The 15,420-nt window shown below is 36.9% G+C and overlaps 1 protein-coding gene across 1 annotated transcript in view; it reads left to right on the forward strand.

The window, feature by feature from the left end:
- Nucleotides 1–1,095: 1,095 nt before the first annotated feature.
- RNF180 (ring finger protein 180) overlaps nucleotides 1,096–15,420 on the forward strand; it is a gene marked incomplete at both ends in the record, with an annotated part of 44,167 nt that continues 29,842 nt past the window's right edge. The window contains 6 exon segments of the mRNA XM_009870290.1: nucleotides 1,096–1,191; nucleotides 5,218–5,242; nucleotides 5,244–5,295; nucleotides 8,835–8,895; nucleotides 8,898–8,969; nucleotides 8,972–9,771. Of these exon segments, the coding sequence (XP_009868592.1) occupies nucleotides 1,096–1,191; nucleotides 5,218–5,242; nucleotides 5,244–5,295; nucleotides 8,835–8,895; nucleotides 8,898–8,969; nucleotides 8,972–9,771 (1,106 nt within the window).

The raw sequence follows: 15,420 nt of genomic DNA on the forward strand, positions 1-15,420 counted from the left end.
CGCGGCTGTGGTGCTGCGGGGGGTGGGGTCAGGAGCTGGCGTGACCCTGGGGCGTGGGCAGCGCATTCCCGCTTGCTCAGCCCTTCCTTTTGTGCAGAGGGTGAAGGGGGCAGCGCTGGTCTGCGGGGTCGCGGCGGATCAAGAGAGAACGCGCCGGGCCGTGTGTCCCGTGGGTTGGCCTGTTAGTCCGTTGCCTTGCTTTATCTGGTTGACCTGCTGACTTCATCAGCATGCAGTAGGATTTCTTAGCAGGTTAAGTAATACATTGCAAGTAACATTCTTTCCAATTTTTGTGTTAACGGCCTTTCAATTAGGTGGGCTATGCTGGCTACAAGATGAGGAGGATCACAGGCCACCCTCTCTCATCAGCCAGGGCTGTGTGACAGGGAAGCTGATCACACAGCAACAGCTGAACTGGTACGACAGTTCACAATCAAGCATGATCTGCCACAGGAGCAGCTGGCTCTTCAAGCATCTTGTTGCTTTGCTCCTCTGGCAGCCTGAAGGCAGTTCTTTAAACTTTCTTTTCTGTCTTCCCATCCAAGCAGTACTTTATGAAGAAGCACTGGTTATGTATGCTTTTAAAAGTGTCTCTTTAAGTAGAAATACTTTGGAGATCAGAAGCTGGCAGCAAGTTTTTGTGTTTACCTGAGTGCCTTCTGTGACTGTTTTTCTAACCAGTGAAATGTCAGTTCCACCCTTTCTTGGAACAGGAACTTCTGGTATGGATACTTGTTGGCTAGGACAGCTCATCTAGTTTTTCTCTGTCATCCTTCTTCAAAGGTGCCACTCATCTAATACTTTTTCAAGATGCCCAGAAGCTAACGCTCAAGTTTCTCTGTCCTAATTTCTTGCTGCAACCTAATTAATATTGTAATATTCATGGCTGCAGTGTTCTGAAGGGATCACAGGTGACTTTCGAACAAAAAAGTAATTGAGAACCACTTGTCCTTCTGCACTTACTTTCTTATTTTTATGCATTTGAGTGAGAGGTAAGCTACTTGACATTCTAGAACAGGTTTTCACAGAAATTTAGGTTTTCTTGTTTAGTTCTTCACTTTGAACATTTGAGATTTTTTTCTTCGTGTTTTCTAGCAATCTTTTTGAAGAAGAAATGTCCAAAGCTGAATACTTTGTGCAATTTGGATTGTGTGAAAACCAGATACAAATACCGAAGGGGACTTCCTGCTGGTGAGAGGATATCAGAATGGAGAGTGTCCGGTTCAAGAAGTGATGAATAAACAGGAAGCTGATCAGCTCTGTGTCATTTCTCTGGCTGCTATGCCTGCTGTTTGATCCTTTACCTATTTTTTGTTGTTTTCTTTGTGAATAATTCCACTAGCTTTCAATGGTGCTGCTCTTATATTTTCCGGAGTGGGAGGAGGGGAAAAATACAATTCCTGCTTCCTCTTCCATTAACATTGTTAAGCATGTGTGAATCTGAAAATCTGAGATTACTTAAAAATTGTTTGCTGCTGGAGAGTTGTTATATGATCTTACAGTGTTTCTTGCCTTTATAAATGTAGGAAACAACATTTTCAAATGGATCTAGTGAATTTAGTGTTAGCTTCTACCTTCTTAAGACATTCTCCATTCTTTTTTTTCCCTTCAAAATTTATATAATCTGTCTAATCTACTCAGTGCTGGTAAAACTTCATCTTGATATTTGCATGCACATTTGAGCACTGCTGTGCATGAATAGCTAATGCATTTGAAAGACTTCACAAAGTAGCAGTGGCAGCTGGAGATCTTCTTTCTTAATCTGTGAGGAAAGAGGGAAGGAACTGAGTTTATTTAGCCCAAAGACAAGTTTGAAGGAGATCTAATATATAATAAGTGTTTAAAATTGTATAGTGTCTTCGTGGAAGAAGATGAGCCTTTTTGTTCTCAGCATTCACAGCGAATAAGGAAAATTGCAAGAAAAATCAGGTTAGATGTTAGGGTAAAAGTTAAAGTAATAGAAGATAAGAAGATAATTAAGTAGTTTGAGAAGGCTGAAGGCTGTGAAATCTTTGCCTCAGATCTGTAATAGAAAGTTAGGTTTTCAAGAAAGGGAACTGAGAGTTTGACTTTGGAAGGAAGTCCTAGGACTCTCTGCTTCTGGCATTTCTGGGACTGAATAATAGAAAAAAAAATAGAGAGACATAAAACGAGAACCATGGAGAAGCATAGGCGTTTTGACACTGTGGTATGTGTACATGCTGTTTTAGAGGCAAACATGAGCTCACGCAACATAACTGGTCTGAAAGCAGTACAGCCACAACAAACGTGGCCCAGTGCCAAGCTGAAAAGGCGCATTTAGGGTTACACTATCAAAAGATGCCTTTTAATAGTTGAAGACGCAAAATAAGACAAATAAAAACTTATTAAAATATGTCCAGAACACTACAGTTAAACTGCATTTAACTTATAAAAAATATCTTCAAAATCCTGTATATGTATGCTTTTATTTGAGTTCTGGTTGAAGTTACATGCAAAATAAAAGTAAAAATGAATGCTTATGTGACGGATCAGAAACATCTCATTTGCTGTTTTTTAACGTGATAGATGTAGAAACCTCTGCAATATATTGCTGTGCATTTGTACTGTTTCTTTTGTCCTCTGTAATGCTGTAAAAGGCACATGCATGCAGAATCATGACAGAACCACAGGAAGCTTCCACACCTCCTCTGGGCAACCTGTTCCAGTGTCTCACTACCCTCACAGAATTTCTTCCTAATATCTAATCTAAATTTCCTCCCTTTCAAGTTGAAACTGTTAGCCGTTATCTTTTCACTGCACTCCCTGATAAAGAGTCCCTTTCCATTTCACCTTTAAGCCTCCTTTAAGTACTGGAAGGCCACTATGCAGTCTCCCTTGGAGCCTTCTCCAGGCTGAACAGTCCCAGTTCTCTCAGCCTGTCCTCAAGGGAGGAGGTGCTCCAGTCCTGTCACCATCTTCAAAATACACAAAATCCAACCTGTACTGTGTGGGTTATTTGCATATATTATATAGTACACATTTATTGCTCACATGAAAATGTGTTTTTATGTGACAGGTACATGCAGAATTAAGAAGAAACTTCTAAAATGTATAAATCAAAAAGGTTTTTTATTTTGCAGTAGAACAGTGCTTGCTTGGTAGGTGTTGTTTAGATGAGGAGGATGTTTACATCACTTCAAATGCCAGTGATCCTTAGGCAGTCTCTGTTCGCACGACTTGAACCTTCTGTTTTAAATACAACAAGTGCATTTGTTCATCAGTCCTTTATCTGTTGGTTCCAAGGTTTATTACCAATTGTTTTATAACCTGCTCCAGTAGGCAGCGTCAGTCTCAAGTGAAGCAGCTGTTCAACAGATAGCAAACCAGCTTTTCCTATAAAAATTAGCATAAGGGGAATAGAATGTGTACAGAGAAACATATACCACATGAATACACAGATCTGCAGATAAAGTGTGCAAGATGTATTTCAGTAGCTGTAGTATATTTCAAGAATATATTTAGTAGGTGGAGGTATGGCTGTATGTGAAAAGCGTGTCTGAGCCAGCCTTATGCAAAAATTCTTCCAGTCCTTCCTGGCTGATCTTTAATTTGAGGTTCTCACTGAGCTGTTGTTAGATTAAATTCATTCTAGAAATGTGTTATGAAATTGTGAAAAACAAATTAATTAGAACAGCTTAAGGTGTTTGAGTGATAAAAACAAATTCCTAACTGCTAGTCATTCTCATTCTTTCAATACACTGTGAAGTCTAATGCTGCATTCATCACAGCAAAGGGGTATACAATGCTTGAAAAATCTTTCAGAGCCTACCTTTACTTTTTTAAAAAGATAATTAGTAGAGAACACCATTTTTATACATTCCACTTTTGAGTCTGGTACAGAAAGTAGCAGTACTGACGTAGCAAGGTTAATAAAAACTTGAGACAGATTTTGCTTAAATCAAGACATTTGACTCATCACATTTTTGTCATGAACAAGACAGGTTTCCAGTGTAAATTCTGCCTTTTCTGTAAGTATCTCTGCCTTGATCTTTTGCTTGGTCATCTTAGAATCACAAAATCATAGAACAGTTTTGGTTGGAAGAGACCTTCCAGATCAGCAAATCCGACCTTTGTCCTAGCCCTGACAATACCACTAAATGTTAGTGGTGACCTTAACGAAGAGAGAATAATGTCTTCAGTATGTCAGCTTTCCGTGATGAATATTAGACCTTCAGTAAAAGACATAGCTGAAATATGAGTTGAAGAGAAAAATCTTAGAACAAATATTAAAATCAAATGTTGAGCTTACAAATGTAGTACAAACATTGTAAAACAGAATTATATCCCAGCTGAAGTACAAGTACTCTCCACAGGTAGGAGGAAGATGATAGTATAGACATGGCAAACGGATCTGTCTGCTGTCATTACTTAGAGAATTTCTAAAAGCTTCTGTCTTTTGTGTATAGCCCCACTTTCAATTTTCAGCATAATGAAGCTTTTATTCCCATGAGTTTTATAATGTAATTTCCATATTCATAAATTTTAATAGCTGATTTTAAGACTTTAACACTCACCAGAATTTACTTAGATTTTAATCCATCTTCCATCTTTATGATTCTGCTGACACTAAAACATATTAAAAGATTTGATTACGCTTGTATCACTTCCATGCTAGGTAGTTGTTGTTTTTTTAGTATTGGTTAGTGAAATCCTACAGTTCTTTAGATTTTGTTTACTCTTGGGTTGGTTACATCCTTTTAATAAAAACTCAAACGTTGCTTAGAGTCCTTGCTTTCTCTGCTAGTTATTCTAACAAGGGTTAGGAAATCAGTTTAAAATATTTGTGTCATGCTTGTGCAGTACTGATCACAGTCTTCATGTAAACTAGGACTTAAATTTTCGTTTCTTTACTAGAAAATTGTGCCACCTGATAGTGCTTCTGAAATTAATTTCCAAATATAGTTGGAAGATCAGCAATTGCATACTTCCTGTTCTTGTAAACAAAATAAAACAACCTCCAAACACCTCTGTCTCCACAGTGGAGTCTGTCTTAGATTTAGAAATAGAGAATTATTGAAGGCATCTACTTGGTTCTTAGCTTAAAAAATGCACCAACATCTTTGAGTTTTATCATTTGTTAATAAAATATTTACTGAATTTAGCAAGCTGACTTCTGATTTTATCAAACAAAAATTGTACATGAAACTTGAATATCAATACAATAATTATTTTTTTAGCAGACATCATGAACTTCAGCTGCTGCTCAGGAGCCTTGCAGTGTGTGATGTGAACTTAGAAGCTGTTCCAGAGTGGGTCAAATGTGTCGTTGAAAAGGTAGATTTTTTTTGCTTGCATCTTTATAATTCAGAATGTGAAATAGGTGAGGGGAACAAATTTAAAGGGGAACAAATTTAAAGGACACTTATCTGCCAAGGTCTACGTATATTACAGAGACCTTCTAACTGGAGGAATTTTTTAATGTATGCACAGAACCTACAAGTGATAAGTTCTGTTCCTGTCTACGATTGTGTTTATGTTGGTCCAAATAACTGTCATGGGCACCTTTGCATATTTTGTCAGTTTAAAATTATATTTATTATATAGGTTTTGGATTTTTGTTCCGTCTTGATCACTGTATCATGTAGTACTAACGCATTTGTTGACAGTGACAGCAAGACGTTTCTCCATAAAACTGCACTGGAGGCTTGTTAATAGATTAGTTGTGGAAATATGATGTGATGTGTTTTATATGTAATGTGCTATTGTGTAACATGAATAGGTAGTTACCTTCCTGCAAATTCAAAGGTCTGATGACAAGCCAGTCTTATTGCTTTTGAATTTCAACAGCCCATATGAAATTACAAGCCATCTCATAACTTTTCTGTTGTACTGATTGCTTCAGATGAGTATTTTCTTTAAGTTATTTTAGATCTAGAAGTTAAAGTTGCTGTGTAGATTTAAGCAGATAAAGTGCTTTTATTTTGCTCTACAGTTTTTCTCTGAGTCTTTGATTTTGAGAGGCAAATTTCATTTGCATTCCTTTTTGCTTAGACTTCAGTGTCTAAGTTTTAGTATGTTACAAGTGACTTCTGATCTAAGCAAATCCACCCTGAAACTGTTACGTAAGAAAAAAATACTATGACTGCAAAACTAAGCATTCAAAAATGAAGAAAATTTGTTTCTTCTTCCTTCATTGTTTTGTTCTATGTTTAATATTGTTAAACATTAATGAAATTATTTTTAAACTTTATGATCCCTTAGGCTTCAATAGTGCATGACAGACCAATGTGTCTTTTTCAGAAACATTAATTTTAGTGGCGTGTGTGAATATTAGGGGTGATAAGGTATTTCCTCATTTCACAGAATTGCCTACTCTTGAGTGCCTAATCTGTTTTTTACAATACTTTGCATGTTGTATTATTTCAGCAAAATATAATTCAGTATTGATACTAATATATTCTTTTTACCGTTAGCTGTAAATTGCCAGCCCTCTGTACTTCTAAGCCTAGAGGGTTGGGTTGGAGACCTGGGAAATACAAAATCCATAGGCTGCTCAGGACAGACTTAACGTATTTCCTCAAAACTGCAAGAGGAGCAATGCATCTCTGGTGGCAAATGCAGAGAATGCAATCCTCTATGCACACCTTCAATATCTTAGTATGCATTTTGTCCTTTAATATCCTGGGGGTTCTTGCTTCATTCACTTCTGATTTCCCTGGAAAAATACTGTGAGTTAATTGATAAATGTATGGGGGTTTTTAAAAGATTCTGATTCACCCCAGATCCTCATGGGCTTTGAATAATTTTGTGATCATGTGTTATTTTCTTGTGTACGACTCCTGAATCAAAGGCTAGATCATTTTACATAAGCACAAAGTCTATTTACAGGCTGTAAAAACCCACTGCTTCCCAGCCAGTTCTTTTTTGCCATCTGTCCCTGTTCTTAACCAATCTCATTGGGTTTCATGCGCACATAAATGTATAGATAATCTTCAGTAATTTTAAATATGTAACTACTGTTGCTAGTGGCCTTTAGTGACCTGTGTTCTCTTCTCATCACTTGTTTTGGCTTCTTTAGATAACCTTTCCCAGTTTTTCCTCTTTATGCAGTCCATTGTACATCTGCGTATGCTCATCTTCTTTTTAGATTTTGCTGATTTTCCCCCTACCACCTCCACTAGTAGGCTGTTAATTCTTTTGAGTCAATGCTTCCACAGCCCATTGCCACACCCATGCTAAATCAGTCCCAGACTCCCTTGTACTGCACCTCATCTCCCAGTCTCTGTGCATGTAGGACACAGAGATGTCCTATTTCTTCCCTGCCTTCTCCAGCACTCTCATATTTGCCAGGCTCCTAGCTGCCTTCCCTAACTTTCATGAATCACTCTTCCTCTCCACTTGGAGATCCAGTTTGCTATCCCATAGTATCTGAGAGCCCTGAAGATTTGCTAAAGGCACTAGAAAGTGCTTTTCTCTGCATCTTAGTGCCTAGCCCATGGCATATGGGAATGGAATGTGGGAGACTTATGGTAAGTCTCTGAACAAGCTTAATTCATGTTTGGGAATGGCATATGCACACATAGGTCAGCCTTATAAAATGAGAGACTGCATGTTCAATGACTTTTCAGGCATTTGAAAGCCTTTGGACGTATTCAAAATGAGATGTTTGAGTTTTTTCCTGAAGTTAAAGACATGTCCAGAGGTAAACAAATTCTCATAGGTGCAATGAAAGGCACAATTTTGACACTTTGTGCAATTTTGAGCTTTTAACGCACAAGGCAGGAGTAATTTTCTCAAATAGGTGTTTCTAGAAGTTTTCCTAGCATAGAATGTCAAAAATAACCTTTTTTTCCTGCACCAGTTTGTTTTCTGAAACTGCAAAATGGGTTTTACCGAGACTTTCTGAAGCTTTTAATCAGATAAGCATCAGTCATGGAATTGTCTTCCCAAACTACCTTGAAAGACACTTGCAACTAAAAGCAATGCTTTAACTAAAAACGTTGGGCAGCTTTTGTATTCATGGCCCAACCCCACTTTAGGCACACTAGTGAGTAATATGTGACTGGAGTTGATAATGGTGTTTCTCCTCTGGCCTTGGATCCTACAAACACTTATGCGCATAACTTCAGTCCTCAAAAATGATGGATGTTTACTGATGATGGAACTTTGCAGATGGATATATTTACTGAAAATACTAATAGTTTGCAAGTAGGTAGGAGTTTATATATGTTCGATACATATTTTCTTTTGAATGAATGCCTTTAGGATTGAAATTAAATTCATACAATTACAAATAATGAAATTAGCTTTCACCTTATAAAGTACTAATGATTTTTCATGGTATTTGCACACAGATTATGTTGTAATGCTACATACACAAAAATACAAGTACTATTTGAAGCTCTCATGGGGTAAGCAAAGTAAAAAGCTATTCTTTTTATAAGAAGTCTCCTTCCACTCTACTTAGTATGCAAGAAATGTATCAGCAGTCAGAAGAACTCAGCTGAGAAACCATGCTTGCCAGTTGCCAGATTAACATGGTAAATTGATTTCACTGCTCTAAAAGATCTAACGTTTTCATTTGTATTGCAGCATTATTCTTTCTATGGACAAATTTTAAACATGTTTCAAAGCTCCTACATTTTGAAATATGTGTTCTAGATTTCCTAGAATTAGTTATCACTGCAGCAAGCAAGAGTTCTGACCAGAACATTATTTATGCTGGTTTTTCTTTCTGCTGTGAATTCTCTCTTACTGTATGCCAAATGAAAAGGTAAACCTTTTTCTTAAAGGAGAAAAGTAACTCTAGTAATGATTTCTTAATCATCAATTTACAACAAATACGTTGGATTTTTTTCTTTTCTTGTCGATAGGCACAGTGGACAATTGGAAAACTGTACTGTCCGTTCTGTGAGGCTTGCTTAGTGGGTTTTAACTTTGCAACACAAAATGTTCCGATGGACACATAGTAAATACACGTTTCTGCAAAAGTCGGACTGACAGCCAGCTTTCTCTGTTAATTTGGCAAAATCATCAGAAAAACACTTACCTCTCCTCAAAATTCAGTCTGGTTTTAGCAAGGATGCCTGCCATGAAGTGATAACTACAGCTTTGGAAATTGGAAATCAAGGGCTTTCATAGATGGCCAGAAATAATAATGGTACTGGAAGATTAACAGAAGCACTTTTTCTGGAAGTAAAAGCTCCCAGATTTGCGATGAAAAGTAAAAGACTTCCCTTAAAGGCATTAAATCAAAAAAGAAATCTTTCTGCTTCCTATTCTGTGAATGATGTATGCACTGTAAAATCTTTTCGCAGAAGATCACGTAGTTTGGATTTAAATATCAGAGAGACACTTGTTTTGTCACCTGCGTTATATGAAACTTGCAGCATGGGAAAAATTTACCATGGCCAAAATGAAAATTCGCCTGTTTACACACAAAGTGGCTTTCAGTTAGAGTCCAGTAGGAAGAATGGTGATTCTTTTCAGGACCAGTATAGTTCCAGTGCTGACAAGCTGCAAAATAGGTTTCAAGTTGCTTCCTTTACCACGTTACTACACAGAGAAACAGAAGGTGAATTTGAAGCTACTGGACGATCTTCTGGGAGTACCATTGCTGATGGGTCACCTTTTGTGATGAACCTTTCTTCACCTACAAGTGGTGCAGAAGAGGAACAACGCATCACACCTGTCGATCTTGTGCAGCCTGTGAGTGTTTCCTTCAATCAAAAGCTGAATAAGAGGGAAAGAAACAAATTAAAAAGCTTGAGAAGAAAACAAAGAAGACGAGAATGGTGGCTGCAGAATCAAGTAGGTGTTTAAAACTAAGTATGCTACGTTTTGCAAAGTTTGGCTTGCTTTTATAAATAATTCTGACTTTTTTTTTGATGCAGTGTCTTAATTCCAGTTTAACATGGTAGTTTCTAGAGTCAGGTGTCCTGCGAACAATGATTTATGATTTGTTCCTATACGTAGTTTTTCTAATTCAACTAAATAATTGTTTTCCTATAAAAAATATGTCCTTGTTGGGTATATATTCTCTTGGCCTTCTTATTGTTTTGTGATGTAATAAATAAATTTGAAGTGGGAAAAAATACAGTAAAATTTAATCAATGTGATTAAAAGAAAACTAAACATTCAGATCTTCTGAATGAGAAACCCTGTCACTTCAGGATTTCCTAACTTCTCGGTAATGACATTTTGAGTTAACTTCACAGTTAAGAACCATTTATGTTTTAAAAGAGGTTTGCGTTCGTTATTTATTCTAACATAGATGTTTTCCTTTGAGTAACAAATTGATTATTACTATTTAAAATATTAGTCTTTAATAGGTAAATATTTTGTCTACCAATCTAACAGAAATATTACATCTTCTTGTCAAGGCTTAGGACTGGGCCAGCCATGTGCTAATTATACAACCATGATTTCCTTCTTCAAACCATGTAAACCAGAGCAGTATTAAAGATCATAGATGGTCATGCAATTTTTCAGAGAGGAGAATGGGAGGTAGGCCAAGACTATATCTTAAAACGAAGAACACAGTTATTGTTTACCCTGAAATTCAGTATAAAGACTAATGATATGTATGCCTCTAAAAGAAAAATGCTTGTAGTAAAATTACTGCTACGAAATACTGTGTGGCCATCAAAAGCAAATATGACTCTTACCAGAGAAGTGGTATCTACTCAAGAAATCATTCCTTCTTCAGGTAACTCTGTCACTGTGGTCATCATAGAATATTCCGTAGGTGAAGTATAGCGACATGTAAAGCTCATGTAAACCTTATTTCACAGACTGTTTTTTAAATGCAATTGCTTTACGTTTTATAGTAGTCAAGTTTACTGCGGTATGTGTGTCTTCCTGAGAAATACTAACCTGTTGCATTAGAAGAAGAGGCAACAATTGCTGTTGCAAAAAGTCACACAGCCGAACTCCATGAATGAAGGGGCAAATCAGTTTGGCAGAAACTAAGCCCCCTTGTGTTCCAGCTTGTCCTCAGGTGTCAGAGGGGCTGGAGGTGGCTAGGCTTAGGTTCTGAGTGATGCCCAGTTCATCATTACTAACACAACATGCCCGTACACCTTCGATCTGGCAGCGGCCAAACTCTGTGGATAAAGTGTCAACAGAGACTCACATGGCCAGATCGGGATCAAATATAATTATTGAAGCAACAGATACACAAATTCATTTTGATGACTGATGATAGAGACTGACTGCAAAGCATGTGCAAAAGTTAGAGGTGTAATAGATTATAAGCAGCTCTATAAAGATTTCCTAAGTATCCTTGAGGCAGCACTTGGTGAAACCAAGGGTTCAGATCTTACCCAAAGGTGTCCCTATGGGGGAAAAGAGAGGCTCAGCCCGTCGACTGATCCCAGAAGTCAGAGGTGGTTCATGGTGGTATCTTCCCTGATGATTATGGTAACTTCCTTAAAGTTCCCTCTCTCTTGGGCCATTTTATATTGTTTGTTACCTTTCAGGTGGAGCTCGAGTGACTCTAGTCATACCTATTGTGATTGGTGTAAATTTTCCTTGCGTCATGTTTAAAGGTATAGACTAGAAAAATTCAATGCACGAGCTCTGGGAGGGGTGGTCGCACTTCGGAGGCAGGGGGGTTTTGCTATTATAATGAGATTATAATGAGCATAGTTTACCTGAAGGACAGCATCTCTCAAAAGATGACAGGTTCTTCGCCCAGGATAGTAAATGTACAGTTAACTATCTCCTTGATGTCTCCGGGTTTCTTTGTGTTCACAGAGTTTGACAACGGTATCTCCACAACGTTCCATGCTCCATGGGATTTTCTCTTAAGAGTCAGAATCAAGCTACCTTAATGCTACCTACCCTTAAGTTTGTTTTGGAAACTATGTGTGGGGAGAACTCTTGATGCACTAGCTACACACTGTCCTGGAAACTTTCTCGATGTTCCAATGTGTGAACAATGCTGTGTAGGCAGTTAAGTAATTTTAGATAATTATCCCACATCAAATGCTGTGAGAAAGGTTAGTTTTTTGAGGCCCAGGCACTCTGGCAGTGTTTTAGCCAAGATGGTTGCCTTGCAGTTAGAACTAAAGTTTAAGCAAAGGTGCCTTAATCCACGTAAGCTTATTTGAATGGACTGTGCTTAGGTTAGATATTAAATTGTTTTCACTGGTTTGCATTAAATGCAAAAGGGTATACAGCACCCTAATGATCTTTCATTAGTCCTTTGTATCTAAATGATTTTCACTCTTAATATTCAGCTGTCCTTACACAGTTCTACTCAGCTCAGGCATCAAGTGACCTTGAGTTTTCTCCTATATATAGTCAACAAAGCCTTTAGAATATAGTTCAAAATTGAAGCAGAGCAGTGAATTCAGAAGCGAAAGAGAGGCCACACATAGAGGCCATCTCTCTGAAGCTAAGAAAGAAAAATATACTTTCAGATCTTTTTTTCTGTTAAGGCATGCTTAACCAATTTCTACATTATTTAAAAGTTTTATATCGCAACTTATATGCAATTTTTAAATCTGATATGTCTAATCAGTAAGCATATGGTTTACAAAGCACAAAAAATTAAAGAATAAGTATGTAAAATGAATCATCTGGTTTCAAATAGTAGTTTTTACAGGAGGATGTTTTGCGTTGGCGTTGATTTCACCTTGGTGAAAGTCTGTGATTGTGACATGGATTATTTAAACATGCCTGCTTCTCAGACTCTGTAAGCAGTAGGTGTGGTAGAGCAGCTGTGTTTCCCATTGCTGTGGTATATACCCAGGAGAATGTGTATCTAGAAAGTCGTATCCTCTGGACAATCTTGACATGTGGCAAAAGGAGATACTCTTCTGCTATGCCCTCTTTTTTGTGCCTGTTCCACTCTCATGTGCCAGTCTAGGTATCCTTGCTTTTCTTGGAAGTTCCAGTTGCTTTTTCTTTTTCCAGCGTTCTGACATCCCTGCTTGTGAAAATGTGCATTGTTACAATGGTACTTACAATAGTAAGCCGATCTGTGCTACTCTGAAACCTTGATTTCCAGCATACTTACAATGTACACTTAAGCAATCAGATAGTAAAACTTCACAAAGAGAAAAAGAGCGTAAAACTCTGAGTGGAGTGAAAGAATTTTGATAAATGACAATGGAAGTATTTCATTTAAGTGCTTTTTTAAGAAGTACTTCAGTGCAGCAGAAGACTTCTGTCAGATGAATCTCCTCTAAGCTCTCTCGCTTAAAGGTACTGTGCATCTTATTTTTATTTTTAATTAACACTTTTCTGGAGAAATTAACACTTTTTTGAGAGAACAGACCTGTTCAGACCTTGGAATTTCTTATAAATGCATAGGCTGCTTCTCTAAGTTTATTTTGTAATGTGGGAACTTTTATCTGTCAGACATTTTCTCTGTGTTGCAATAAGCCAGAATGAGCCTATAGACAGTACAAGACAAACAAACAAACAGAAACTATGAAGCAAACAAAACCCCCAATCTGCTGTTATGAAGTTGTCTCAACTACCAGGACATTAAATGCTAATGCAGCATGCTCTGGAAAACTTCCAATAGCAAAGCCAGCACTCACTTAGGAAGGGACAAAACCATTTAAAGTGGTGTAAGAACACTGACTTTACTGGCTTTCCACAGTGCAAGGAAACTTCAGCATCTGAATTTTTTTTTCTGAAAATTAAGTATGTTTAGTATGTTAGTGGGAACATCACAATACTTTTATTAACACCTTGTGGCAGGTCCCCAAACAGGATGATGTACAATTCTCATCCTCCAAAATGACAGTCCTTTCTTATTTGAACGTTGGGAAATTCAGTGTTGCTTGAGTTACAGAGATTTTGGACTGTTACTTTGCTCTCAAGCCAGGGAACATACACTTACTTCTGTGCACACTATCTCTCACACACAAACAGTGCTCCAATAAAGCTTGTTTTTGACATTATTTTTCGCCAGAAAATTTGATCCCCACAATCAAAAGTCTTCCTGAAGGACATGCTAAACTGTATGAGAAAAGTCCCAAGAGCAAATGGTTTAATCTTTACCTTGAGGGATTTAGTGAGAATGTTAATGTCCAGTTTTCACTCAGCACTTGTGTTGATTTTAGTTATTCCCCAGTGCGTTATTTTTAGAATTTTGTGTCCAAGATTTGCTGCTTCGTGAAGAAGAAACTAGAAATGGAAGCTCAGACAGGAGCTATTAGTCAGGTATGGAAATTCAGTTATTTTGGAGTATGAACAAGAGCACTTTGGATGTAGTGAACATGAAGAAAAGAAGTACTCTGATTTGGTAATGATCTCACATTTTTGCAAATGCCACTAGATAGTAAGAAACATAATAAACTTCGTTAGGTAAGGCTTCCTCCTCATAGTCTTTATAAAAGAAATACAGCAGTGATAAAAAGTTAATAGAATCTTAATTTTTTGAAGCTCGAAAAATTGGAAAATTTTGAGTGATCCTCTTTTCTTATTTTTTATATTTCATTTTCTTCTATGTACAGAGTGAGGAGAGCTTGCACTACTGCTAATCAGTTTTGTGTGATTAGTGGAAGTATGTAGAATCAAATAAATACTTGACATGATGAACACAGTCAAAGAAATAAATCATTTGATGCTTCTCTCAACTTTTAATGGCATTATCTATTTCATTTATATTTTGTTCAATAGCTTTTAAAAGCCATTTTGAGTTTTGATTGTGATTTAGACTGTTTACTAAAGTGCACTATTAATACAGATCCTGAAGCAAATTGCAAATAATTAGCTAGCATCTTGAGAAGCAAAATATGATCTTAGCTAAAGCAAGCAATGAAAAAAGATCATTTTCCATCTCTTCCATAAATGCAAAAATTTTAATTCACGGTTTGGTAAAAGCTTTATAGAAAATAAAGAAATTTCATGCCAAAAAAATGGCTAAGAAAAAACAATTCCAAGGACCTTTTTAAAAAGTAAAATTAGAAGATCCAAGTAGATCTAGTTTATAATATCTCCACTTCCATTTGCAGAATAAAATTGGTGCATCTCAGAAAGAGAAAGTCTAGAACTACAGTACAACTTTGAAATGCACTTTACTGGAAAAACAAAACTCCAACTGTGTGATTACACCACTGTTATTCTTAGCATATTAGTTTTCATGCAAAGTAATCCACGGATTAACAAAATAAGTCATAGTAAGCTACTTAATTCATAAGAAACAGACCAAACAATATTCATTAGAACATGAAGAAAGGCTTGACTGCAGACAGGATGAAGGAAGGAAAAATACTGAATAGTGAAAGAAACGGTGAAGTGTTACATTCAGCATATGATTAGATTAGCATGTATGATTAGAATGAAACATTACCCCTGAGATTCTGGAAGAAGGTAAAAACTGGATGCCATTCATTCATATGGAAACAAATTTCTCCTTTGTGTGTTTCTTAAATATTTTTTAGCCTCTTTGTTCATTTCAGCTATAATTGATAGTGTGAGTTTTATCTTAGGATAGCT

This window comes from Apaloderma vittatum, unplaced genomic scaffold (assembly GCF_000703405.1).
Source record: "Apaloderma vittatum isolate BGI_N311 unplaced genomic scaffold, ASM70340v1 scaffold3575, whole genome shotgun sequence".
Taxonomy (NCBI): Eukaryota; Metazoa; Chordata; class Aves; order Trogoniformes; family Trogonidae; genus Apaloderma; species Apaloderma vittatum.